Consider the following 26,874-nt stretch of genomic DNA (forward strand, 5'->3'; position numbering starts at 1 on the left):
ACTTTTGAAGAGCAGACAATGTCAATTAATTAACCATAGGAAGAGAATCATGTTAACTTGTTCAGGAGCAGATCTGGCCATGTTAACTTGTTGAGGAGTAAACTTTTGTCAGTTTAATGGCCATACCAAGAGACTCAGAATCTTGTAGTTAAGCAACTCTTGTCAGTTCAGTGACCATACCAAGAGACTCAGAATCTTGTAGTTAAGCAACTTTTGTCAGTTCAGTGACCATACCAAGAGACTCAGAATCTTGTAGTTAAGCAACTCTTTGTCAGTTCAGTGACCATACCAAGAGACTCAGAATCTTGTAGTTAAGCGACTCTTGTCAGTTCAGTGACCATACCAAGAGACATCTTTTAGTTAAGCAACTCTTGTCAGTTCAGTGACCATACCAAGAGATTCAGAATCTTGTAGTTAAGCAACTCTTGTCAGTTCAGTGACCATACCAAGAGACTCAGAATCTTGTAGTTAAGCGACTCTTGTCAGTTCAGTGACCATACCAAGAGACATCTTTTAGTTAAGCAACTCTTGTCAGTTCAGTGACCATACCAAGAGATTCAGAATCTTGTAGTTAAGCAACTCTTGTCAGTTCAGTGACCATACCAAGAGACTCAGAATCTTGTAGTTAAGCAACTCTTGTCAGTTCAGTGACCATACCAAGATAATCATGTTTGTTGAGGAGCTTATTGGGTCAATGGCCATGCAGATATTCTTGTCAACTTGTTAAACACACATTGACAGTTTATGAAAATGTCAGAAGAAACTTGTTTACTGTCATGGAGCAGAACAATGTCTTTATCAAGAGAATGATATTACACCGTAACTTGAAAAGGAGCACACTTTTGTCAATTCATTGACCATGTCAAGAGAATTGGTATTAAAACTTTTTCAACCAGCAGACCTTGTGAGTTAAATGACAACATGAACATAAGCATTTTTAGATTTTTTTCAAGAGGCAGATCTTTTTGGTTTAATGATCAAACAAAATTATGTTTACTTCTTTGGAGACCTCATATCAATGACCGAAACAATTATAATATTACATTTAACAGCAAAGACCGTTACAAATAAGCAATAAAGGCAACAAGTGTAGAGTCTATGTCTCATTTATTACATCTAACAAAAACATTGAAATCCATTATAGTTAGATCTAAGATTTTCCACGTGTTGGTAATTCTTCAAGGGCAGATTGAAGCTTCTGTCTTGTATGGTCTGGAACATATCTCGCCTCATAGTCTTCATTTGTTGCCTGAAATAAAAATGTAAATGTTGATTTTACAAAACAAATAATGAACTGGTACCTGCCGAAACAAAATTGCCATCTGAATTAGAATATGAACTGTCAAAACCTTTAATAAACCTCAGCTTTGGTGCAATCAATATTTCTGGGCTGAATGCTTGGTCACTATATGTAAGTCGGCCTTCAGAGGTAGGTACTATTTCTTAATTAATTGTTCACATCTTTCAAAAGCTGGTTGTAGGATATTAAGACGCCTTTATAATGTATGGACAAGATTATATAAAAACTAATGCCAAAAAGTAATACTGTAAAATCATAAATATTTGTGAGACATTGTGGGGGTATTTATTCCCGAGCCGCACAAATAATAACCATCAGATAAGTGATTTTAATTCATAATGACCAGCTTCTTGTACATACAATAAGTGTTTATTCAAAATCACACACCCTTACTGTGTTTTTCAGTTTGCCAAAATACTATAAATTTAACATTCAATATCTTTATCATTGATATCCTTATTCGGCCTAACCTCATTTATGACACTTAAAGCTACACTCTCACAGATTGACCGTTTTGACAACTTTTTATTTTTTGTCTTAGAATGAGCTAATTGTTGTGCAAATGTCTGGAAACCAGTGATCTAAGACTGCTGACAAAAGATCAGAACTCCGTTGATTCTGAGACCAAACTAATGTAAAATGTAAAACCAGTCATCTGTGAGAGTGCAGCTTTAATTTACCATGTGATTATTGACAAGGTTATCTGTACTAATTACATATTGTCCTACTGTAGCAAGTGCCATTACCCGGTAACTGTGTCATGCACATGACAATTAGCACGAGATGTGTGTGTTGTGTTTTTGCAGACAATATAGGATCGCAATCCCTAAACAAAAATTCAAAAAATTAAAATTTAAGTACTGGTATCTGCAAAATTGACCTTTTTCAATAAACCAACAAATTTCATGCCTGCGAATATAAATGATTTGACAGTACCTAAAGGTGAACCAATTCTTGAGTAATGACATCAGTAGTAACATCAAGCACATCTTTAATTTGTAATAACAAACTAAGAAACCTTTGACAATGACAAAACAAATGTGTAGCGATTCCATAACTCTGGCTAATATTATTTCTTGAGTATTGCCCCATGCTCAACAGATTCTTATTCTTGATTTAAATAATCCTGAAATTCACAAACTAGACAATATAATTCAGCTGTGGGCCTCTCAACTCACCACAATTCTCAGTTCCACTCATGCATGGGCACTAGCCACACCCCCGTATTGGGTACCAAAGATCACAGGCTCAGAAAAGTGTGTGGCCAGTCCAGGGATTAAACCCTGGACCCCCTGCTTGCAAGTAAGGTGCTTTACCAAACTGAGGTAAATGGCCTGGATAACTTCATTATTCTCTGTCTAAAGCCAGTCAATAGTATTACCTCTTTCACTGACACATTCACACCCTCTGGTATGTGACTGCAGATCATGTCCAACAGGGGAGGTAGTTTTGGGGACGGCAGATTCTGTAACTGAAATAGGAAGTTAGCATGACCATAACTCAAAGACTTGTCTACAGTAGAGCTATAATTTTGATGATGTTTTACAATTGAAACAAGCATTTTGTTCACATAAAACACAAAATTAGTATTTTCGATTTCTGACCCTATCAAACTTGAATGAGGCCAAGGCAAGATTAAGAGGCCAAGGCAAGATTAAGAGGCCAAGGCAAGATGATGTTGTCAATTAATTTTTTTCCGAGAGTAAGAACACATAAATTTTATGAACTGTTGACATTAATAAGAACAATGACATACATGTATTTATGTCCTATATTTAACATGAATTAGTATTAGTCAATTTAACAAGGATAAATTACAGTTTTGAGATTTAAAAAAAAGTTCAATCAAAGACAATTATTCTCTTCAGAGTCTCACTTCAAGCTTTATCCTTCGAAGTGAGATTAAAGGTTAAAGCGTACCTCGACAACCCTCTCGTAGATATTCAGGTGGCAGGTTTCTACTACTGTCGTAGAATTGGGTTTTAATGTCTGCATCTCCATCTTCTGGGGAGGAAGGGCCCACCTGAAACACAAAGTCCTCTTATAATCTAAATTACATATCAATTTAAATTTAAAACTACAAGTACTGAACATGAAAATCTAATGCTTAGACATTTTACATATTACATCTTTTCAATCTGAAACTGTACAGTCGAATATGAATATTTAATCTTTTAATCCAAAATAAAGTCCTATCATTGTAATCCAAAATGCATGTACACCATTTCTAAAAAAAAAGGCTTTCATACTAAAAGGATTTATATTACATTTTACAGTCATATATGAATATTCAAATCATTTTATCCAAAATAAAGTCTTTAATCCAAAATAAAGTCCTATCATTGTGATAAAAAAAAACATGTACACCATTTCTCAAACTAGAACTCCGCAAGTCGGATGTGTCGCCCGACGAATTATTTACTGTCGACAATATAGCTGTTAGATTGGCATTTTATTCATTTATAGACAATGATGTTGCCATTTAACTTTCAAGTGTAGGTGGCATTTGAACCCTCAATCAGATATACCTACGGAATAAGTTTCAGGTTGAAACCTCCTATAGTTTAAGAGATATGCCACGGACAAAACCTAAGCAAGAAAATTAACAAAGGGCAATAACTCTAAAAATATGGCAGCAAGAGTAACGGTTCTTGTGCACCGCACTTGCCCTCAATGAGCTCTATCTAGCTATGAAGTTTCAAGTTGATACCTCTTATATTCTTCAAGATATGCCACGGACAAAACTTTAAGCATGAAAATTAACAAAGGGTAATAACTTTAAAACTTAGAAAGCAAGAGTTACTGTTATTGTGCACTGCACTTGCTCTCAATGAGATATATCTAGCTATGAAGTTTCAAGTTGATATCTCTTATATTCTTCAAGATATGCCCCGGACAAAACTTTAAGCATGAAAATTAACAAAGGGCAATAATTTTAAAACTAAGAAAGCAGGAGTTACTGTTATTGTGCACTGCACTTGCCCTCCATGAGATCTATCTACATATGAAGTTTCAAGTTGATAACTCTTATATTCTACAAGATATGCCCCGGACAAAACTTTAAGCATGAAAAATAACAAAGGGCAATAACTCTAAAATTATGGAAGCAAGAGTAACAGTTCTTGTGCACTGCACTTGCCCTCAATTAGATCTATGTACAGATGAAGTTTCAAGTTGATACCACTAATAGTTTAGGAGATATACCCCGGACAAGCGAAAATGGGACGCCGCCGCCGCCTCTGACAAAAGTAACCCCTATATGTCGTCTTTTCAGGCGACACAAAAAGGCTTTCCAATATTGATAAACGCTTGTGAGAAAAGAAAAACTGATAATGAATGTCAATCAAGCCAACAGGTAAACTTACCTCCCTACTTCAGGGTCCAACATACTCGCAGTTCTGAACACAAATTTGGCATAGGACTCGAGAACGCGGAAATCATAACCCTTCATCTTGATGAGAACGCCAGGGTACTCAGGAATCTCCGGTTCAGTCACCTAGAGAATATTAAAGGGACTCACTAACAGACTTTGAATTGGCAACATTTTTTATGTAGAAATTTAGTTATTCTACTCCCTCTTATTAACAAACAGTCAACCCAAGCCTTAAATGATACAATAGTCACATTCTAGATACAGTCGAACCCCATTGGCTCGAACTTGCTTGGCTCAAATCCTTGGTTGGCTCGAACTGGATGTTCAGGACCGATTTCTTTAAAGTCGAACCCCATTGGCTCGAACTTGCTTGGCTCAAATCCTTGGTTGGCTCGAACTGGATGTTCAGGACCGATTTCTTTAAAGTCGAACCCCATTGGCTCGAACTTGCTTGGCTCAAATCCTTGGTTGGCTCGAACTGGATGTTCAGGACCGATTTCTTTAAAGTCGAACCCCATTGGCTCGAACTTGCTTGGCTCAAATCCTTGGTTGGCTCGAACTGGATGTTCAGGACCGATTTCTTTAAAGTCGAACCCCATTGGCTCGAACTTGCTTGGCTCAAATCCTTGGTTGGCTCGAACTGGATGTTCAGGACCGATTTCTTTAAAGTCGAACCCCATTGGCTCGAACTTGCTTGGCTCAAATCCTTGGTTGGCTCGAACTGGATGTTCAGGACCGATTTCTTTAAAGTCGAACCCCATTGGCTCGAACTTGCTTGGCTCAAATCCTTGGCTGGCTCGAACTGGATGTTCAGGACCGATTTCTTTAAACTGAATGTAATCATTCTCTCTTGGCTCGAATTTTCTGAGGCTTGAGATATTAACGCCAGTCCCTCGAAGTTCAAGCCATTGGGGTTCGACTGTAATTATTAACAATAAATGAATCAAGCAGTTTTTTCCTCTTTTGTTCACTGTCCAACCCTATAAAACGTGAATTATTTTTAAAACAAATACTATACAACTAAAAGAAAGAAGCTAAGAGATTGTTTCAAAATTACATATTGGTATCAAAAATAAATGGCACTTATGTAATACTAGTAATGAAATTAAATGAAAATAAATAAACACATTTCTTATGCTTTAATCAAATAACTCTCATATTCATTATTCTATTAATCGCCCAGACGTTTTTTAGAATCGTACCCGAGTTCAAAGTAGGGGAGTGGGGGTAATTAGAGACATTTGCTTTTAACTGAGTGAGATGAAAATCGGTCATCATTATAATCTTTGGAGGTAATGACAAAAAAAGTGAAGTAAGCTCGTATATAAAGAAGGAAATCAGGAAACTTGTTGTTTCAATGTTATGCTTTTTAAAAAAAAATGGGGGGTGAGCGTTTTACAGGAAGCAATGCTTTTCTATGAAAATTGCCTGTGACTAAAATTGTAATATTCTGGCAGCCATGCCATTAGGAGTGCAAGGATCTAGTCTGCACCTGAGACTTTCAATAGTGAAACTTTGATGTCAAAAATCTTTCTTAGGGACGAAGCTACTTCTGCCGTTCTTAAAGAAATGAGACCCTGATCCTCTGGAACCCTTTTCCTTTTGATATTTAAGTTACCATTTGACTTTATCATCTAAAGTGCAGGCTGCTATTTGACTGGATCACATGTCCAATTAAAAGAGAGCTTGTTTTTCCAGCAACTATTCATACCATACAATAAATCCTCAGACAACCATTCATCCTTTGATACCCTGTGTCTGTATTTAGTTAATATGCAATAAAGATTTTTTTTTAATTTTCTGCATTTGTTATGAACAGAAATTAATTTGCAAATGGAAACTTACCCGTGGTATTAGACCCAAATATATTGTATAACTGTCTGACAAAATGACAAAGACAAAACTCCACAGACTACTAAAATACTGATACCTTACAGAAAACAAATTAATTCTCACCTATAAATGGTTTGTAAGAATTTACTAGTCTATAAACATTTAACTTTAGTATGATTAACACTAATTAAAAAGCAAGAAATATACTGACAGGGCAATAATTCTTCCATTCAACTAATTAGCTGTGAAGGTATTCATTTTTTATTGTGACATTTTAGGTAATAACACTTACAAGATCATCTGGTTCCCATTTGTACTGCATTAAACTGCTACAAGAAAAATTCCTGGAATAACAATTAAAAGGTGATAAAGTTTTCAGAATAGTAATTTATCAAAAACTAGTCTGACAATGAACATTTTCCATATTTTTTTGTGCTTTTAAAGATGAAATATATGTTTCTGAATGAATTAACAGGATATATATTTTCTGCTAAATATTTTTAACTTCAAGAAAATTCACTTTTCAAAATTATATTTTTACCAATGTGATGGCAATTTTGTTCTATTTCCGTATACATTACTTGAGTAAATCAGCAGCAAGCCTTAAATGGTGCTCATTCAGGTACCATAATATTAGTGGTTTAAAGAATAGAGGCTTGGGCCATTCAACAAAATATAATTTCATAATGCTTGTTTATGTGCACTTATCAAATCGCATCGGTCTTATTTTGTATCAGGAATTTATATTTGTCCCATCGGATATCTGCTATCATATATCACTCAGCAGTAAGTCATTAATAATTTTGATCATATAGGCTGCGTACTTAAACAGCGACCAGTAAAGACAATAGAGTGAAGACAGGCTTGCGCGTGTTTGCCAGGGTAGAGTGGAGACAGGCTTGCGCATGTTACCTAGGGTAGAGTGAACACAAGCTTGTGTCTGTTACCCGGGGTAGAGTGGAGACAAGCTAGTGCCTGTTACCCAGGGCACAGTGGAGACAGGCTTGTGCCTGTTACCCAGGGTAGAGTGACGACAAGCTTTGTGCCTGTTACCCAGGGTAGAGTGACGACAAGCTTGTGCCTGTTACCCCGGGATGTGTGGAGGCAAGGTTGTGCCTGTTACCCAGGATAGAGTGGAGACAAGTTTGTGCCTGTTACCCAGGGTAGAGTGGAGACAAGCTTGTGCCTGTTACACAGGGTAGAGTGGAGACAAGCTAGTGCCTGTTACCCAGGGTAGAGTGGAGACAAGCTTGTGCCTGTTACACAGGGTAGAGTGGAGACAAGCTAGTGCCTGTTACCCAGGGTAGAGTGGAGGCAAGCTTGTGCCTGTCACACAGGGTAGAGTGGAGACAAGCTTGTGCCTGTTACACAGGGTAGAGTGGAGGCAAGCTTGTGCCTGTTACCCAGGGTAGAGTGGAGACAAGCTTGTGCCTGTTACACAGGGTAGAGTGGAGACAAGCTAGTGCCTGTTACCCAGGGTAGAGTGGAGACAAGCTTGTGCCTGTTACCCAGGGTAGAGTGGAGACAAGCTAGTGCCTGTTACCCAGGATAGAGTGGAGACAAGCTAGTGTCTGTTACCCAGGATAGAGTGGAGACAAGCTTGTGCCTGTTACCCAGGATAGAGTGGTGACAGGCTTGTGCATGTTACCCAGGGTAGAGTGGTGACAGGCTTTTGCCTGTTACCCAGGATAGAATGAAGACAAGCTTGTGCCTGTTACCCAGGGCAGAGTGGCGACAGGCTTGTGCATGTTACCCAGGGTAGGGTGGTGACAGGCTTTTGCCTGTTACCCAGGGTAGAATGAAGACAAGCTTGTGCCTGTTACCCAGGGTAGAGTGACGACAAGCTAGTGTCTGTTATCCAGGGATGTGTGGAGGCAAGCTTGTGCCTGTTACCCAGGATAGAGTGGAGGCAAGCTTGTGCCTGTTACACAGGATAGAGTGGAGGCAAGCTTGTGCCTGCTACATAGGATAGAGTGGAGGCAAGCTTGTGCCTGTTACCCAGGGTAGAGTGGAGGCAAGCTTGTGTCTGTTACACAGGATAGAGTGGAGTCAAACTTATGCCTGTTACCCAGGATAGAGTGGAGACAAGCTAGTGCCTGTTACACAGGATAGAGTGGAGTCAAGCTTATGCCTGTTACACAGGGTAGAGTGGAGACAAGCTTGTGCCTGTTACCCAGGATAGAGTGGAGGCAAGCTTGTGCCTGTTACCCAGGATAGAGTGGAGGCAAGCTTGTGCCTGTTACCCAGGATAGAGTGGAGGCAAGCTTGTGCCTGTTACACAGGATAGAGTGGAGGCAAGCTTGTGCCTGTTACCCAGGGTAGAGTGACGACAAGCTAGTGTCTGTTACCCAGGATAGAGTGGAGGCAAGCTTGTGCCTGTTACACAGGGTAGAGTGGAGTCAAGCTTGTGCCTGTTACCCAGGGTAGAGTGGAGTCAAGCTTGTGCCTGTTACCCAGGATGGAGTGGAGGCAAGCTTGTGCCTGTTACCCAGGATAGAGTGGAGGCAAGCTTGTGCCTGTTACCCAGGGTAGAGTGGAGGCAAGCTTGTGCCTGTTACCCAGGGTAGAGTGGAGGCAAGCTTGTGCCTGTTACACAGGGTAGAGTGGAGTCAAGCTTGTGCCTGTTACCGAGGATGGAGTGGAGGCAAGCTTGTGCCTGTTACCCAGGGTAGAGTGGAGGCAAGCTTGTGCCTGTTACCCAGGGTAGAGTGGAGGCAAGCTTGTGCCTGTTACCCAGGGTAGAGTGGAGTCAAGCTTGTGCCTGTTACCCAGGATGGAGTGGAGGCAAGCTTGTGCTTGTTACACAGGATGGAGTGGAGGCAAGCTTGTGCTTGTTACACAGGATGGAGTGGAGGCAAGCTTGTGCTTGTTACACAGGATGGAGTGGATGCAAGCTTGTGCCTGTTACCCAGGATAGAGTGGAGTCAAGCTTGTGCCTGTTACCCAAGGATGGAGTGGATGCAAGCTTGTGCCTGTTACCCAGGGATGTGTGGAGGCAAGCTTGTGCCTGTTACCCAGGATAGAGTGGAGTCAAGCTTGTGTCTGTTACCCAGGGACGTGTGGAGGCAAGCTTGTGCCTGTTACCCAGGGTGGAGTGGAGGCAAGCTTGTGCCTGTTACCCAGGATAGAGTGGAGGCAAGCTCGTGCCTGTTACACAGGGTAGAGTGGAGTCAAGCTTGTGCCTGTTACCCAGGATGGAGTGGAGGCAAGCTTGTGCCTGTTACCCAGGGTAGAGTGGAGGCAAGCTTGTGCCTGTTACCCAGGATAGAGTGGAGGCAAGCTTGTGTCTGTTACCCAGGATGGAGTGGAGGCAAGCTTGTGCCTGTTACCCAGGGTAGAGTGGAGGCAAGCTTGTGCCTGTTACACAGGGTAGAGTGGAGTCAAGCTTGTGCCTGTTACCCAGGATGGAGTGGAGGCAAGCTTGTGCTTGTTACACAGGATGGAGTGGAGGCAAGCTTGTGCTTGTTACACAGGATGGAGTGGAGGCAAGCTTGTGCCTGTTACCCAGGATGGAGTGGAGGCAAGCTTGTGCCTGTTACCCAGGATAGAGTGGAGGCAAGTTTGTGCTTGTTACACAGGATGGAGTGGAGGCAAGCTTGTGCCTGTTACCCAGGATGGAGTGGAGGCAAGCTTGTGCCTGTTACACAGGATGGAGTGGAGGCAAGCTTGTGCTTGTTACACAGGATGGAGTGGAGGCAAGCTTGTGCCTGTTACCCAGGATGGAGTGGAGGCAAGCTTGTGCCTGTTACCCAGGGTAGAGTGGAGGCAAGCTTGTGCCTGTTACCCAGGATTGAGTGGAGGCAAGCTTGTGCCTGTTACCCAGGGTAGAGTGGAGGCAAGCTTGTGCCTGTTACCCAGGGTAGAGTGGAGGCAAGCTTGTGCCTGTTACACAGGGTAGAGTGGAGTCAAGCTTGTGCCTGTTACCCAGGATGGAGTGGAGGCAAGCTTGTGCCTGTTACCCAGGATAGAGTGGAGGCAAGCTTGTGCTTGTTACACAGGATGGAGTGGAGGCAAGCTTGTGCTTGTTACACAGGATGGAGTGGAGGCAAGCTTGTGCTTGTTACACAGGATGGAGTGGAGGCAATTTTGTGCCTGTTACACAGGATGGAGTGGAGGCAAGCTTGTGCCTGTTACCCAGGATAGAGTGGAGTCAAGCTTGTGCCTGTTACCCAGGATGGAGTGGAGGCAAGCTTGTGCCTGTTACCCAGGATAGAGTGGAGACAGGCTTGTTTCTGTTACACAGGATAGAGTGGAGGCAAGCTTGTGCCTGTTACACAGGATGGAGTGGAGGTAAGCTTGTGCCTGTTACACAGGATGGAGTGGAGGCAAGCTTGTGCCTGTTACCCAGGATAGAGTGGAGACAGGCTTGTTCCTGTTACCCAGGATAGAGTGGAGACAGGCTTGTTCCTGTTACACAGGATAGAGTGGAGGCAAGCTTGTGCTTGTTACACAGGATGGAGTGGAGGCAAGCTTGTGCCTGTTACACAGGATGGAGTGGAGGCAAGCTTGTGCCTGTTACCCAGGATAGAGTGGAGGCAAGCTTGTGCCTGTTACCCAGGGTAGAGTGGAGGCAAGCTTGTGCCTGTTACCCAGGGCAGAGTGGCGACAGGCTTGTGCCTGTTACCCAGGGTAGAGTGACGACAAGCTAGTGTCTGTTACCCTGGGTAGAGTGGAGGCAAGCTTGTGCCTGTTACCCAGGATAGAGTGGAGACAGGCTTGTGCCTGTTACCCAGGATAGAGTGGAGACAGGCTGATGCCTGTTACACAGGATAGAGTGGAGGCAAGCTTGTGCCTGTTACCCAGGATAGAGTGGAGACAGGCTGATGCCTGTTACACAGGATAGAGTGGAAGCAAGCTTGTGCCTGTTACACAGGATAGAGTGGAGGCAAGCTTGTGCCTGTTACCCAGGGTAGAGTGGAGGCAAGCTTGTGCCTGTTACCCAGGGTAGAGTGGAGGTAAGCTTGTGCCTGTTACACAGGATGGAGTGGAGGCAAGCTTGTGCCTGTTACCCAGGGTAGAGTGGAGGCAAGCTTGTGCCTGTTACACAGGGTCGAGTAAGGATATCCAACCTTTGCAATTTGTAGTTAATTAATATACATATATTAATTCAGACAAGTGGCACAGCTGCATCAAACTATTTTGATTAATAGAAACCACTTCTTATGTGTTGATATTTAATAATTGTAAGTCATTTGTACCAGAATAAGAATATTGTGGTAATTTTCAATTAACTGACTGATAATTAACACAGGGAATGTGTCTTCTTACCCCTGATTTATTCTTTACAATTAAAGAATGGAATCATAAATTCATCAATTTGTTTTATTTACCAGTAATTATCTCTGTGAAAAATAAGAATTGGTAACAACTTCCAAGTTCTTACTGTATTGTAAATCTAATCAGCCAAGAATGAAATCATAAAGAAATTAACCATTTACTTTGATAATGTCCCCGAGGTTATTATGACAATTAATTTTGCCTCTATTTCTCTTTTCTCTGTAAAGGATTAAAAACCTACTACACTGTAAACAACCATTGTCAGCAGTTAAGTTTTTTTTTACAATTTTACCCAATTTAGTTTTATTTGCTTAATAATTTACAGTGGTCGAAATTAGCACAAGCCCGCTAGCCCTGCACTGGTAAAATGTCTTTCGGGCTGGCTCAAATTCTGAATTTTATATAGCAGGGCTTGTTACAAAATTTGATGCCTAGCATTAGTATAAGCATTCGGGCTTGTTCATCCAAAATTCTAATTTTGATGACTAGAAAGAAATTTAAAAAGATGACAGTGAAAAATGGGCACCCTTCTGCCCTCATGGAGACCAGCATGGGCACCCTTCTGCCCTCATGGAGACCAGCATGGGCACCATTCTGCCCTCATCGAGACTAGCATGGGCACCCTTCTGCCCTCATGGAGACCAGCATGGGCACCATTCTGCCCTCATCGAGACTAGCATGGGCACCCTTCTGCCTTCATGGAAACCAGCATGGGCACCCTTTTGCCCTCATGGAGACAAGCATGGGCACCCTTTTGCCCTCATGGAGACCAGCATGGACACCCTTCTGCCTTCATAGAATTAAATGCTTAAGACTACAAATTAGTCTCAAAAACTTCATTAGAACCTAAAAATTAAAATACATTCAAATGTAACATATTTGGTTGTTTTAACCTAAAATTACTTCATTTAAACTCAATTCCTAACATTTTTTGGTGAAATTCATAATGTTCTTCACAGGCAATACATTGTGCCCTTTTCTACCTTAGGCTTAGCACCCTGTCCCTCTTCTGCAGCACCCTGTCCTTTTTAAAGGGGCTGTACTCCATATGATAAAATAGCGAAAAAAGAAAGAAAATTGTCTAAAACTGACATAAACTTGGCATCTATGTGTACAATGCATTGAAACTTACTAACTGAAGTACCACATAGTTTACAATTTATTTAAGTTTAGCAGTTATTTTGTATTTTTCCATTAAAAAAGATTACTCGGTATGTCTACCAGGTAGAATTCATTCCTAATGTGTGATTGGCTAGTCGGTGTTATCACGTGATATTACCGAGGTAGGTGTACAGCTTAATTATGTCACCCAATTAGAGTAAGCTGTCGTAGCTCAGTGGATATGACGCTGGACTGCAATTTTGGTGACACGGGTTCGAACCCAGTCTCCGACATTACTTTTTTTTTTACAATTTGGTACTTTTTTTACAATTATGATATCAAAGCGTAACACATTCTATTAGATAATTGTCCTGAGATTCCTTACAGAAAAAAACTTTTTTTGGTGCCAATCTGGTGTACAGTCCCTTTAAAAAATGGCTACAGAGACTTGTTTTTTTCACCACTTTTCAACAGAATTTGTAAGTAGAAATATAAAGTGCCATAATTTGATTTACATGCATAATTAACTAGGTTGGACTGTTGGGAACATTAACCAAAAGTTTCATGGCAATACATGAAATATTTGCTGAGATATTTACTTAATCAAATGTGGTTACATGCAAAACCTTAACCATTGTTTTTAAGTCAAATAGTAAAGGACCATAATTTGCATTACATGCACAATATAGTAACCTTACTTGATTAATTCAGTAGGTGGGAAGGCTAAGAATTAGTGTTAACTCAATGTAATACATCAAGTAGTTGCTGCAAAACTTTAACCATAATTTCTCAGTCGAATAATAAATGGCCATAATTTGCAATACATGCAAGATAGAGTACCCTAACTTGATTTATGAAGTACAGGTGGGTTTGATGGAAAGTAACATCTCTCTAAAGTTTCAATGTAAAACAGGATCTATTTGTGGAGATACATTTATTGACTTAAAATTGTTACACATATAACATGAACCAAAGTGTGATGTCGACACTAACACCAAAATGAGTAGAATAGCTCCCATATTTGTTGAAAACGTCGAGCTAAAAATGAAATTTCAGGTCTTCAAATTACATTGTTAAAACTCAAATTATGAACAAGACCAGCTAACATTTTACCAGTGAAATAGCTACACTAATCAAATAGAAAAACTTCATTTTTAAGCATAATATTACAAGATATGGTCAGCTACTCAGATGAACAAATTACATGTGTTCTTACCTCGCCGAGTTTCTGAGACATTTTATTCTTGAAAACGTCAAATTCCTATACACAACTTTTCTGAAGATATCCATATTCCTGAAACAAGACCAAACTACATGTAAACTGTTACTCATAATGCATATAAGTATTCATCAATATTCATGCAAACAGCCATACAAATAAGTTGAGGTACTGTCATAATCTATCGGTGTCATTGTGCAAAGACTTTAACATTGGCCAAAACTGTTCAAGATATTATCATTATTCGTTTTGCATTATAATATGTAGCAAAATATTAAATAACAATGTTAGATTTATTCTAAAATATAAGAAGCTAAAATTTTTTTATATACTATAGGCATATTATTCATTATTTTGTTACAAATTCTTATACATGTATATAAATGCAATCATAATTGTTTATTTTAACGTCATAACAAAGATATTGAAAAGAAACAAGTACAAATATTTCCAGAGACACGCACAAGTATGGAGTATAATAATAAAACTCAGGCTTAAATTATAGTGGAGTTATTTCCCTTCTTGAATAACAGAAAGAACAGATCTGAGCATACATGATTTTTTTTGGTGGAATTTACTGCCTTCTAAAGGCTGTTTCCCCTTGTGAAAATGTGTTCATTTTTTCCAAAGTTCATATTATTTTCCCAATTCATTGAATACAGATCCTGTGAATAAATAAAAAAAAAGCAAAGAATTTATTAAAAAATAAACAAAATCTTAATAAGATTTAACAGCATAGTTTATGCATGAAAAAGTTAAAATATGTATATTTGCTATATATTATATTTGCTATTTAAGCATGATTTTGTAATTTTCCCAAAATTGAAAAAAAGATTCCAATTGTGATAAAGCAAGCGGTGAAAATAATTTAAAAAAAAAAATCACTGGCATAGCTGTTTGCATGAATATTGATGAATACTTATATTACCATACACATAACATTGAATGAGATACTCTAGAACACATATATGAAATATTTGAGTGTACATCACCAGTTTCGTTAAAAAAATGAAAATATCAAGGTACATTGGTACACTAAAATGGACATCATAGAGTCTGCTGAACCATTTTTGAATTTCGCAAGTTTTCACCATGCTCGTAAAAAATAGCACAGAAATGACTTCCACAAGCCTTAATCAACTGTTAATACATCCTCGGCACCCCAGTGTATTATAACCTTTATAATACACTGGGGTGCCGAGGATGCTGTTAATAAAGCATCACCCAAAGGACCTACAAACTTGCTATGATATTTAGGGCATGCCAGGTATCAATTATTCAAATATTCCACATGTAAGTAAAGTAAATAACCTGCTGATACCCAGATTGCACATGATGATGGCATATTGATGGTTAAGTTAGACAGAAGATAATTATTGTTGTGCCATCATGTACATAAATTAATTTCTGGGTTAGTAGATACCAGTATGCTGCTTGCCTATGAGAGTTTTTTGTCCAGAATTGAGTGTTCAAAAAATATGCTATTTACGGCAGTACAAATCTTGAAATGGCGCTTCCACACTTAAGTAATTTATGCTACCAGTATTTACACATTTTTATAATGCATAATTAATTATTATTTTGTGATTGTAATGATGAACGGCTGCCACCAGTAAAGTATACCTTAGAGGAAAAGTGTGCACGGTGTGGGGCTCCAACCCACGACAGCCGGAACACTAGCACGGTGCTCTAACCAACTGAGCTGACCAGGAGGCTAGTTCTAGCCAACACACATTACAAAGTATTTATTTGATGCAAAATATTGCGTAGCATTTATGATGCAATTTATAACGTTGTATACACACACTGATGTATCAATGACTTTGAGCATGGACACAACACTTTTATTATCAATAACACGGACCTATAAACCATGGATTGGCAACTCTCCTCTGTGTTAATGCGATTAGCTCAAACTCACGCGTGCAGCTCGATTTCATTTCGAGATCTTACCGTGTGGTTGTTTTCGAGACGTCCAACATCGGCCGAATATATACATATAGGAAAAATTTAATTAAAACTAAATATTAATTTCATCAGGAACATATTAGGTCCTGATTAATACTTCGATAATTAGAGAAAATGCAATAACGACAAACTACAAACATATAACATGCGATATGTCGTTCGGTGTTAAAAATAATTATTAGCAGACCTGGCAAAAATAACCGAACATCGCCGTTAATCACCGATCGGAGATTCGGCGGAATTTTCCGATATTTGCAGCGCACGCTAAGGGTTCTGGGTAAATTATTATTTCTTATCGTTTCACCGATATCGAGCAGTTGCCAATCCATGGTTCATAGGTCCGTGTCAATAATAACATTAAATTTCCAAAATTCGACCAGTGAAAAGTCTCCACATACTTTTTAGCTTATGCCCCTTGTTGATAAATTGCACTTCACTTATTAAATATAGAAAGATATATATTACAAACATATATATTCAATCACTAGCTCAAAATCCATTATATTTATAAAATAAACATGAGATTTACCTTGTTATCATCAGTGTAGAGGAGGCGCTTGCAAAATTTATTGCTGTCTAGGTTACACTCAACTATTACATATAAACGGTATCCGATGTTTTTAACAAAACCTAGCTATCGTTCATGATGCTCATTAAATATGAAACAAACAAGATAAATGAAGAAAATGGCATTCACACATGGAACATTAACCTGAAAACTTAATATTAGGTATGTTAAATGGGCATTCTGCACCGTCCGTTCTTCGGTCAGTTTGCTGTCAGTATAATAGAACAAGTTTAACATAATCCGATGACATACAATATACAAGATACATCTTTTTACAGGTCACCAGCTCTTTGCTATGTTTTGATATGTTATTCTATGTATGTATGTAAAAAGTCAACACCTGGCAGACAAAAATAATAGGGGTTGAAAGTCTTTAATATAGGGGTTGAAAAGTCTTCAATATGGCTATTAAAATATTTCAACTAGGGGTTGAAAAGTCTTTAAAATAGGGGTTGAAAAATCTAAGGGTTGAAAAGTCTTTGTTTTGAGAAGGGGTTGAAAAGTCTTGGGGTTGAAAAGTACTGCTCCCTTTATGGCAAACTCAGATACCTAGATGGCACATTTGATGGTAACATATGTTACTTTAGCAATGACAAATTCAAGTCAACACACGGAATTTCGATCTATCCCCCGGTCTCCCGGCGGGAGATAAAAATCCCCCGGATTTTTTTTTGTTTAAGATATTTTACATATCAGGCAATAATAACAAAGTGAAACCACATGCAGTATGTGAGTGAAATTGAATGTAAAGAAACAACTCCGCAAGGGTGAAATGACTGTTTAAGAAAGGTTTGATAAATGCCAAAAGAAAACCTTAACAACAAGTGATCAATTAATTTGAAGTAATGATCAAAGGCAAAGAAATATTACTATTTTGGAAAAGGAAAAAAAAAATCATTCCATTCTCTTAGTGTCTGAACGTCATCATAGCTGATAGTATTAAGCATAATTATTTAAAAGACTTTGGAGGAAGTTATATTTAATTTACAGTATTACAGTATGACCTGACAGTGTGTCATAAGAATATGATAAATCATGACATAAAATAATTCTGTATAAAGAAAAAGTTAGAGGTTTTCATAGCGAAATATATGTGAATACATTTTTTCGTACTATCGCGTCTAAAAATACATTGAAATTTCGCCAACTTAAACCTGCTAAAAAATCCCCCTGAATACTACCAAAATCCCCCTGAATTTTCAGCCTTTCTGAACAAATCCCCCTGAATGGTCTCCAAAAAATATGGCATGTATGACATTCGCTACCATTATTAACTTTATTTCAATCAAACTTTACTGGTACAGAATCGTGTAGAGTCCTACACAATGCATGGTTTGAACACATTTAATTGCATTTCCAAAATATGCAAGGCGGAATTTGGCGACAATTAGTTATACAACATTATAAATGCCCTCTCCCGAGATATATACAGCACAAACTAATTATCAAAATAGAAACACAATGCCGAAATAATACTTTACAAAATTGCATAATATTTAACAAATAAAAAGAAAAGAAACCAAATAATAACATAACGCCATTATTATATAAATAGTGTACTATTAAATTTGATAGATATTATATGCATGCACGTATAAATCAGCGTTGTATTAAATGTAATCTAATTGTGTTAAAGTTAAAAAAGTCGGAATAAAAAAGAAGCGAGAGAAGCGAACAAATCACTGAAATCGCTTAGAAACCATAACGAAATGATGCACTGCTTATAATAAAATGGCGGACTGCTTTATAATTGTACATTTATCACTTATGTAACGTGCGACGTCAGCAAGGCCAACAGATCTCTTCAGAGAAAAGCATGCTCGATCCTGAAGGGGTCCACTGGTTTTTATATACAGTAAATTCGCAATCCACACGAACCAGGGCTTTGCTAATTTGCATGTTACCAATTACCAACCAAGTAAACATACGTACTATGAACGTACTTCAGTCTATAACGGAATGTTATGCTATGAACGCACATCCGCCGCCTACAGCGGACCGTAACATTACTTTCATCTCCGAGAAGACTCGTCCTGATGTTGGCTCTGGGAATCTCATGGGTATTACTTTACCTATGGAAACTTGACAATTGTTCAATCACAGACAGGTTGGGTCCTAAGTTTGATATCTTGGGAATTCAAGGAAGAAGTGAAATATGTTTTTGCATCCATTTCCACAACTACAAGATGGATCATCAACAAGTTAACACCTTAAGATATCCTCGTTTATGGAACTAGCTCGATTTCTAAGTCTTGTATGCAGACTGATAATTTTATTCTATGGCCAAGGTAGAATAACTCAGGAGAAAAGTCCGAATATTGAGTGATAAGAGTCTAAGACGAGTTGACCAAAGACTTCAGATGAGTTCCTTTTATTTTTTGATCGGTTTTTCCATAATTGTGTCGCAGATGGAATGAACGAAGAAGCAGCAGTACTGAGACGACCTGGTGGTATGACCTATTTTTCAATACCTCTCAGAAATTCTCTTTGAGTAACGCCTCTTTTCATATGGAGTTTTAAAGATGCACTCTTACTCCCAAATAATATTTACCACAATTAATACAATTGTTTTTATTTACCAAATTGGATGAATAAACGTCGAAAACAATGGTTCTTATGAAGGATACAGAGTTTATGATACCTTGTGAGAGGGTAGTAGATCACAGTAAATCTTTTAGCACTCACCAGTCATTTAATATTTTTGCGTTTTCAGCAATAAAATACGCGGTTACAATCTTATCAGTAATTAATATTTTCCATAAATGCATTATAAGGTTTATCACTCAAAATTTATGTTTACATGTGTATGTATTGATTTTGAATAAGAGTGTCACTTTAAGAGTTGAAGATAAAGTGGAACATTGATGTTATGCATTTTATAGAAAAGAATGTTTTTTGCGTGCCCTTCTTTGTACCAATATATCTAACCAAATTACATAATAAAAATATTGATTACTGGAGTAACTAGGCAAACCGCACGCTACTCTACCAGTCTCTAATTGAATCTATCTCGAATGCTACCACAACCCCACACCTCGTATGCATTCTCTATAACATCGATAAATACGAAGAATTATCTTTCGACTTAATACGTATTTCAACTTCCTAAAGAAATATATCAGCATCTGATGAGAAAACGACGTTTTTAAGCCAAAATATGAAAACTAATTATGACGGTAAAGTTGGAAGGTAGTTGGTAGTTGGTAGTTGGGGATTCGAATAATCAACTACTTACCAGTTGCCAGTTGGGTATTCAAATATTCAACTACCTGCTAGTTGCCAGTTGGGGATTCGACAAACACTGTTTTAATTCACTTTTATTCGTATATTCGCCAGTCGGATATTCGACCATTTCCAGTCGATTATTCGCGAATGTTCAACTGCAAACCAGTCAGTAGTTGGGGATTCAGTTTATGTCTTTATGTATGGTTTTAAAGGTCACATATGGGAAAATTAATCGCCAAATGTTTCTTTATGCATCTACACATATGTTTCTTTGCGACAAACACTGTTTTTATTTACTTTTATTCGTATATTCGCCAGTCGGATATTCGACCATTTCCAGTCGATTATTCGCGAATGTTCAACTGCAAACCAGTCAGTAGTTGGGGATTCAGATTATGTCTATATGCATGGTTTTAAAGGTTACATATGGGAAAATTAATCGCCAAATGTTTCTTTATGCATGTACACATATGTATCTTTGCGACAAACACTGTTTTTAATTTACTTTTATTCGTATATTCGACCATTTCCAGTCGATTATTCGCGAATGTTCAACTGCAAACCAGTCAGTAGTTGGGGATTCAGATTATGTCTATATGTATGGTTTTAAAGGTCACATATGGGAAAATTAATCGCCAGATGTTTCTTTATGCATGTACACATATGTATCTTTGCGACAAACACTGTTTTTATTTACTTTTATTCGTATATTCGCCAGTCGGATATTCGTCCATTTCCAGTCGATTATTCGCGAATGTTCAACTGCAAACCAGTCAGTAGTTGGGGATTCAGTTTATGTCTATATGTATGGTTTTAAAGGTCACATATGGGAAAATTAATCGCCAAATGTTTCTTTATGCATGAACACATATGTATCTTTGCGACAAACACTGTTTTAATTTACTTTTATTCGTATATTCGCCAGTCGGATATTCGACCATTTCCAGTCGATTATTCGCGAATGTTCAACTGCAAACCAGTCAGTAGTCAATGAATTTTGGAATTTGAGCCAGTACTGCCAGTACAGTAATGTGTTGAAAATTGGCATTGAGGATTTGCAAGGCACAAATGAAACCCATACCGGACAATACTTTTGGATTAGTATATGTGTTACAAGAAATAGCACGGGCATAGGCATTTCCTTATAGCTTTATTTAGAAGCAATATTAAATGTTAGATATATGAATACATTTTTAATCCATTTCAATCCAATGTATAGTAATTTACTCATAAGACAAGTTTTATGATCTTTTGTTGTAAATTGTCAAAGATTCAATGAGGCGCCCAGGTTATAAGTAATTACAGCAATAATGTCTCTCAGATTTATTCAACATGGTAAACAAAAATCTTTGTAAGGGATATTTTCATTTTACTCGGGAATGACAGATCACAGTGAGCACACAAAACTAATATTATATTTAATGGTAAAACCTTTTTTAGACCACAAGTCAATAACTATGCCCGTGTTGATAAATGTTTAAGGAACTGACCAAAATAGTCCAAAAAGTAATATTAAAATAAGTGTATACTGAGAATGATGGTAATTATATATTTCAATTAAACATTTCTAAAATATCTTTCAATAATATTTTTAATCAAGCGACTTGGTATTTTTACTGGCACGATTTAAGTCGTACATGTATGCTATAATTATAATATCATAAACAATAACAAACGAAACTAAATGAAACACAAGAAATAACAATGAAGTTTTAATGATAATATATGTTATATCCTATATATTGCCTCTGAATTATACAATTTTTAAAGCTTTAACTTATAGCCTGTATAGCTATCAATTGTGCTGGGAACATTAATTGCTGAAGCATTATGAAACCCGTCTGACGTTTGTAGTTTTATTAAAATAGTTTGATTTACACAAGTAATTAAACAATCACATTTTATAGATAATATTCATACCGAAAGACAATGATTTGGAAAACAAGTACAAACGAAAGCTTTTGCAAAATGAATAAACACTCTTAAAAGAAGAAAAGCAAATACAAATAAAGTAGCGAGTATGGTGTAGGCGTGGTAGGTAGCGTAGCGAGTATGTTGTGGGTATGGTAGGTAATGTAGCGAGTATGTTGTGGGTATGGTAGGTAATGTAGCGGGTATGTTGTGGGTATGGTAGGAAATGTAGCGAGTACGTTGTGGGGATGGTAGGTAATGTAGCGCGTATAGTGTGGTTATTGTAGGTAATGTAGCGAGTACGTTGTGGGTATGGTTAATAATGTAGCGAGTACGTTGTGGTGATGGTAGGTAATAAAGCGAGTATAGTGTGGGTATGGTAGCTAATGTAGCGAGCACGTTGTGGGTATCGTAGGTAATGTAGCGAGTACGTTATGGGTATGGTAGGTAATGTAGCGAGTACGTTGTGGGTATGGTAGGTAATGTAGCGAGTACGTTGTGGGTATGTCAGATAATGTACAAGTACGTTATGGGCATGGTAGGTAATGTAGCGAGTACGTTGTGGGTATGGTAGGTAATGTAGCGAGTACGTTGTGGGTATGGTAGGTAACATAGCGAGTACGTTGTGGGTATGGTAGGTAATGTAGCAAGTACGTTGTGGGCATGGTAGGTAACATAGCGAGTACGTTGTGGGTATGGTAGGTAATGTAGCGAGTACGAAAGGGCATGGTAGGTAATGTAGCGAGTACGTTGTGGGTATGGTAGGTAATGTAGCGAGTACGTTATGGGCATGGTAGGTAATGTAGCGAGTACGTTATGGGCATGGTAAGTGATGTAGCGAGTACGTTGTGGGTATGGTAGGTAATGTAGCAAGTACGTTGTGGGTATGGTAGGTAATGTAGCAAGTACGTTATGGGCATGGTAGGTAATGTAGCGAGTACGTTATGGGCATGGTAGGTAATGTAGCGAGTACGTTGTGGGTATGGTAGGTAATGTAGCGAGTACGTTGTGGGCATGGTAGGTAATGTAGCGAGTACGTTGTGGGTATGGTAGGTAACATAGCGAGTACGTTGTGGGTATGGTAGGTAATGTAGCGAGTACGTTGTGGGCATGGTAGGTAATGTAGCGAGTACGTTGTGGGCATGGTAGGTAACATAGCGAGTACGTTGTGGGTATGGTAGGTAATGTAGCGAGTACGTTATGGGTATGGTAGGTAATGTAGCGAGTACGTTGTGGGTATGGTAGGTAATGTAGCGAGTACGTTATGGGTATGGTAGGTAATGTAGCGAGTACGTTGTGGGTATGGTAGGTAATGTAGCGAGTACGCTGTGGGCATGGTAGGTAACATAGCGAGTACGTTGTGGGCATGGTAGGTAATGTAGCGAGTACGTTGTGGGCATGGTAGGTAACGTAGCGAGTACGTTGTGGGTATGGTAGGTAATGTAGCGAGTACGTTATGGGTATGGTAGGTAATGTAGCGAGTACGTTGTGGGTATGGTAGGTAATGTAGCGAGTACGTTGTGGGCATGGTAGGTAACGTAGCGAGTACGTTGTGGGCATGGCAGGTAACGTAGCGAGTAATGTGTGGATATGGTAGGTAACGTAGCGAGTATGATGTGGGTATGGTAGGTAACGTAGCGAGTATGATGTGGGTATGGTAGGTAACGAAGCGAGTATGGTGATAGGATGGTAGGTAACGTAGCGAGTATGGTGATAGGATGGTAGGTAACGAAGCGAGTATGGTGATAGGATGGTAGGTAACGAAGCAAGCATGGTGATCGGATGGTAGGTAAATTAGCGAATACAGTGATGGTATGGTAGGTAACGTAGCGACTATGGTGATGGTATGGTAGGTAACGTAGCGACTATGGTGATAGAATGGTAGGTAACGTAGCGAATATGGTGATAGGATGACAGGTAACGAAGCGAGTATGGTGATGGGATGGTAGGTAACGAAGCGAGTATGGTGATAGGATGGTAGGTAACGAAGCGAGTATGGTGATAGGATGGTAGGTAACGTAGCGAGTATGGTGATAGGATGGTAGGTAACGAAGCGAGTATGGTGATAGGATGGTAGGTAACGTAGCGAGCATGATGATATGATGGTAGGTAACGTAGCGAGTATGGTGATAGGATGGTAGGTAACGTAGCGAGCATGATGATATGATGGTAGGTAACGTAGCGAATATGGTGTATGTAAAGTAGGTTACGTAGCAAGTACGGTGTGGGTATGATATTCATTACCAAAAGTTTTGGTATCAGATCTTTCCCTCGAAAAAATACACAGTTCTAACATAACGTAACGAAATTTCACGTGTCGTAACGTTAGGGAATTTAACACAACATAAGATAAGACAATGGTCCCATTACATAACTATACATCGAAAATACTGGGTAAATGCTGTGGATGGAGAAAGTGTTGCTGGCAAAAAATAGGAATGTATCTGGGGAGCGGAGATTCTTTGCCAATGTCATAATCAAACTTAGTGATGGAACTTTCTTGGCGAGTGATTCCGGCGGACTAATAATAAGATTCTGGAGCACTATATGTGCTTTTCTTCAGATATTTCAGAATAGAAAAAAGTCCGCTTTTTCGATCACATGACCAACTGACTTGAGATAAACATCACGTGGTAAACTATCACAATAAAGCAAAATGTACACGGCACCCTGATGTTAAACCTGTTTGTGATTAAGTGACAGGATAAATAAAGTAACGTTACTTAACGTCACATAACGTACCATTTATTTAGCCTTGTTTGAATTACCGTAATTTTATGAAATTAATTGCAATCATATACCTCTAATTTGCACGCTTCTTCTTCTTCTTCCCGAGGGTACGCGCGTAAGCCGGTAACGAGGGTCGGACATTTCGATCCGCACTGATCTTTATTATTGCAAACAATAATTATTAATTTGTCTTATTGTTTACATAGAAAAAAAACATCATTTTGTTCTTTTCGACACAAAGCATGAACGACGTTGCTGACTGACTGATGATTCTTATAAATTCTATATTAATGTTGACTTCAAATAGAGCCTTTAAAATCGCTCCTTTGTCAATTATTTGTTTTATATCAAGTCTTGAAAAATTATATATTTTATTGCTCTTTTTTGAAATGTCATAATGTTATTTTCATAGAACATGCAGTTAAAGATGCACTCTTACTCCCAAATAAAACTTACTACACTTAAAACATTTGTTTTAATATGCCAAAAAAGGACGAAGAATCTCGAAATCAAAATTTAATATTTTTGCGTATTCAGCTATTAAATACATGCTTTCAATCTTGTTAACAGTAATTAATATTTTCCATAAATGCATTATTTAGGGAGTAGTAAAAGGTTTATCACTCAAAATTTATGTTTGTTATTTATGTGTATGTATTGATTTTGAATAAGAGTGCTACTTTAAATCAAAAAGAGACGTCGCGTTGTTGCGCGTGACACATATGGAATGAGGGTGCCAGAAGGAATTTTCCCGCAGGCCGAATCTTACTGGAAATGCCTATCCGGTGTGTAGCAAATGTTGTGTCTTGTTTAATATCGGTTAGGCAAGTCAAGTACCAAATCCAGGAATCTACAAATATATATACATGGCAGGTAATCATTGGAGCTATAACATTTTGTTATGTGTTGAAAATGCTCCAACGTGTCTTCCGTTATAGTGCCAATGAGTGGAATATGGATGTAAACCATGAGTATGGTTTCTTAGTTTTCATTTTTAGAGGTTTATACGAGTGAATTAAAGCAGTGTGGTAGTTCGTCATACTTTAAACAGATCGAAACTGATATTAATCCAGTTAATTGTTAATTTTCATGTTATGAAATTGCTACAGTTTTTTCACAATTCGTTTCCTACTAAATTACAATTCATGAGCACCACAACCTATTCATTGGCACCACAACGTTCAGAAAATCGAACATAGTGCAGAAAGTATAACAAATAAAGTTCTAAAATGTGTAACGAGGCAACCTTTTGTCAATAAAAAAGCCACACACATGTAAAGAAATTGCTTAAACCTAAGGTACGATAACAATTCTCACGAAAATCCAGATTCTTACGTTGTCAGCACTAACCTCTAGCAAGTTATGCAAGTTCTAGACGATCAGATTTTAAATTTTATTCAGAACTTTTACATTTAGAACAACGCATAGCCAATGCTATGAAGAACTACATTCTCCAATTTGTTTTAATTTACTCGTTTAAACCTCTAAAAAAAAATGAGAAACCATACTCACTGTTAACATCCATATTCCACTCATTGGCACTATAACGGAAGACGCGTTGGAGAATTTTCAACACATAACAAAATGTTATGGCTCCAATGATTGCCTGCCGAGTATATAGTAATCGTAGATAAAGCACCATGGTAACAATTAAACTTGTTTTATTTTTTCTTGTATTCAAATCTCAATGCATTTCTGGTTTTGTTTTCCAAAAATTACGACGAAATGTAGAGACAATCACATATATAACCGCATGCATTGCATGTAATGGGTTTTACAAATAAAAATAATCCAAATCGATTCAGTTTTAAAGCTGCACTCTCACAGATTTAACCATTTTTACACCTTTTTTCTTTTTTGTCTTGTCTTGGAAAGAGCATGCTGTATCAACGCAGTGGTCCAAACGAGCAAATGACCAAGAAGCGCTAGCGCTCTTCATGGTATTTGCATGCGTGCCCTACTGCGTTCATGTATATACAGCATAAACGCAAGAAAAAATGCGAACAATCCCTAAATACATAAGATGTGCAGTTCTCACGAAGCTTGTATGTATTAACATGTTCAGTAGTACGTCTTACACACTGTTTTGATGATTTAAGGTTAAAACTTTCTAATTACACCAACAACAAAAAAACAAAAACAAACAACAGTGTTAAATATTTTCACTCAGTTTGCTTTGCGATTTGTATGTCAAACAATCTAAACATCGTCCAATATCTGTTTCATTGACTTGACTCACAAAATAAGGCATATCGCATAAAGCCTCTTGTAATCTCAAATAAAAAAGTTGATTTGAATGTGTTTGAGCTAGTAATTTTACTCTTTATCAGTTTTAATCTATAACTGGGTGAAGAAAAAAGTATATTTAA

At 38.2% G+C, this 26,874-nt stretch overlaps 1 protein-coding gene across 3 annotated transcripts; it reads right to left on the reverse strand.

The window, feature by feature from the left end:
- Positions 1-1,090: 1,090 nt before the first annotated feature.
- On the reverse strand, positions 1,091-16,623 carry LOC128207513 (39S ribosomal protein L48, mitochondrial-like). 3 transcript variants are annotated; one of them, XM_052910460.1, is made up of 7 exons: positions 16,601-16,623; positions 14,101-14,178; positions 6,799-6,850; positions 4,666-4,796; positions 3,221-3,323; positions 2,682-2,771; positions 1,091-1,249 (listed from the first exon to the last, which is right to left on the reverse strand). In XM_052910460.1, exons 1-7 carry the CDS (start codon positions 16,609-16,611, stop codon positions 1,151-1,153), a joined length of 564 nt encoding a protein of 187 aa, XP_052766420.1. In that variant the 5' UTR covers positions 16,612-16,623; the 3' UTR covers positions 1,091-1,150. The 3 variants fall into 3 exon arrangements, with proteins under 3 accessions (XP_052766420.1, XP_052766422.1, XP_052766421.1); XM_052910462.1 differs by lacking the exon at positions 16,601-16,623 and adding an exon at positions 16,470-16,487; XM_052910461.1 differs by lacking the exon at positions 16,601-16,623 and adding an exon at positions 15,727-15,859.
- Between the last annotated feature and the right edge of the window lie 10,251 nt (positions 16,624-26,874).

Source organism: Mya arenaria, chromosome 11 (genome assembly GCF_026914265.1).
Source record: "Mya arenaria isolate MELC-2E11 chromosome 11, ASM2691426v1".
In the NCBI taxonomy this organism is placed as follows: Eukaryota; Metazoa; Mollusca; class Bivalvia; order Myida; family Myidae; genus Mya; species Mya arenaria.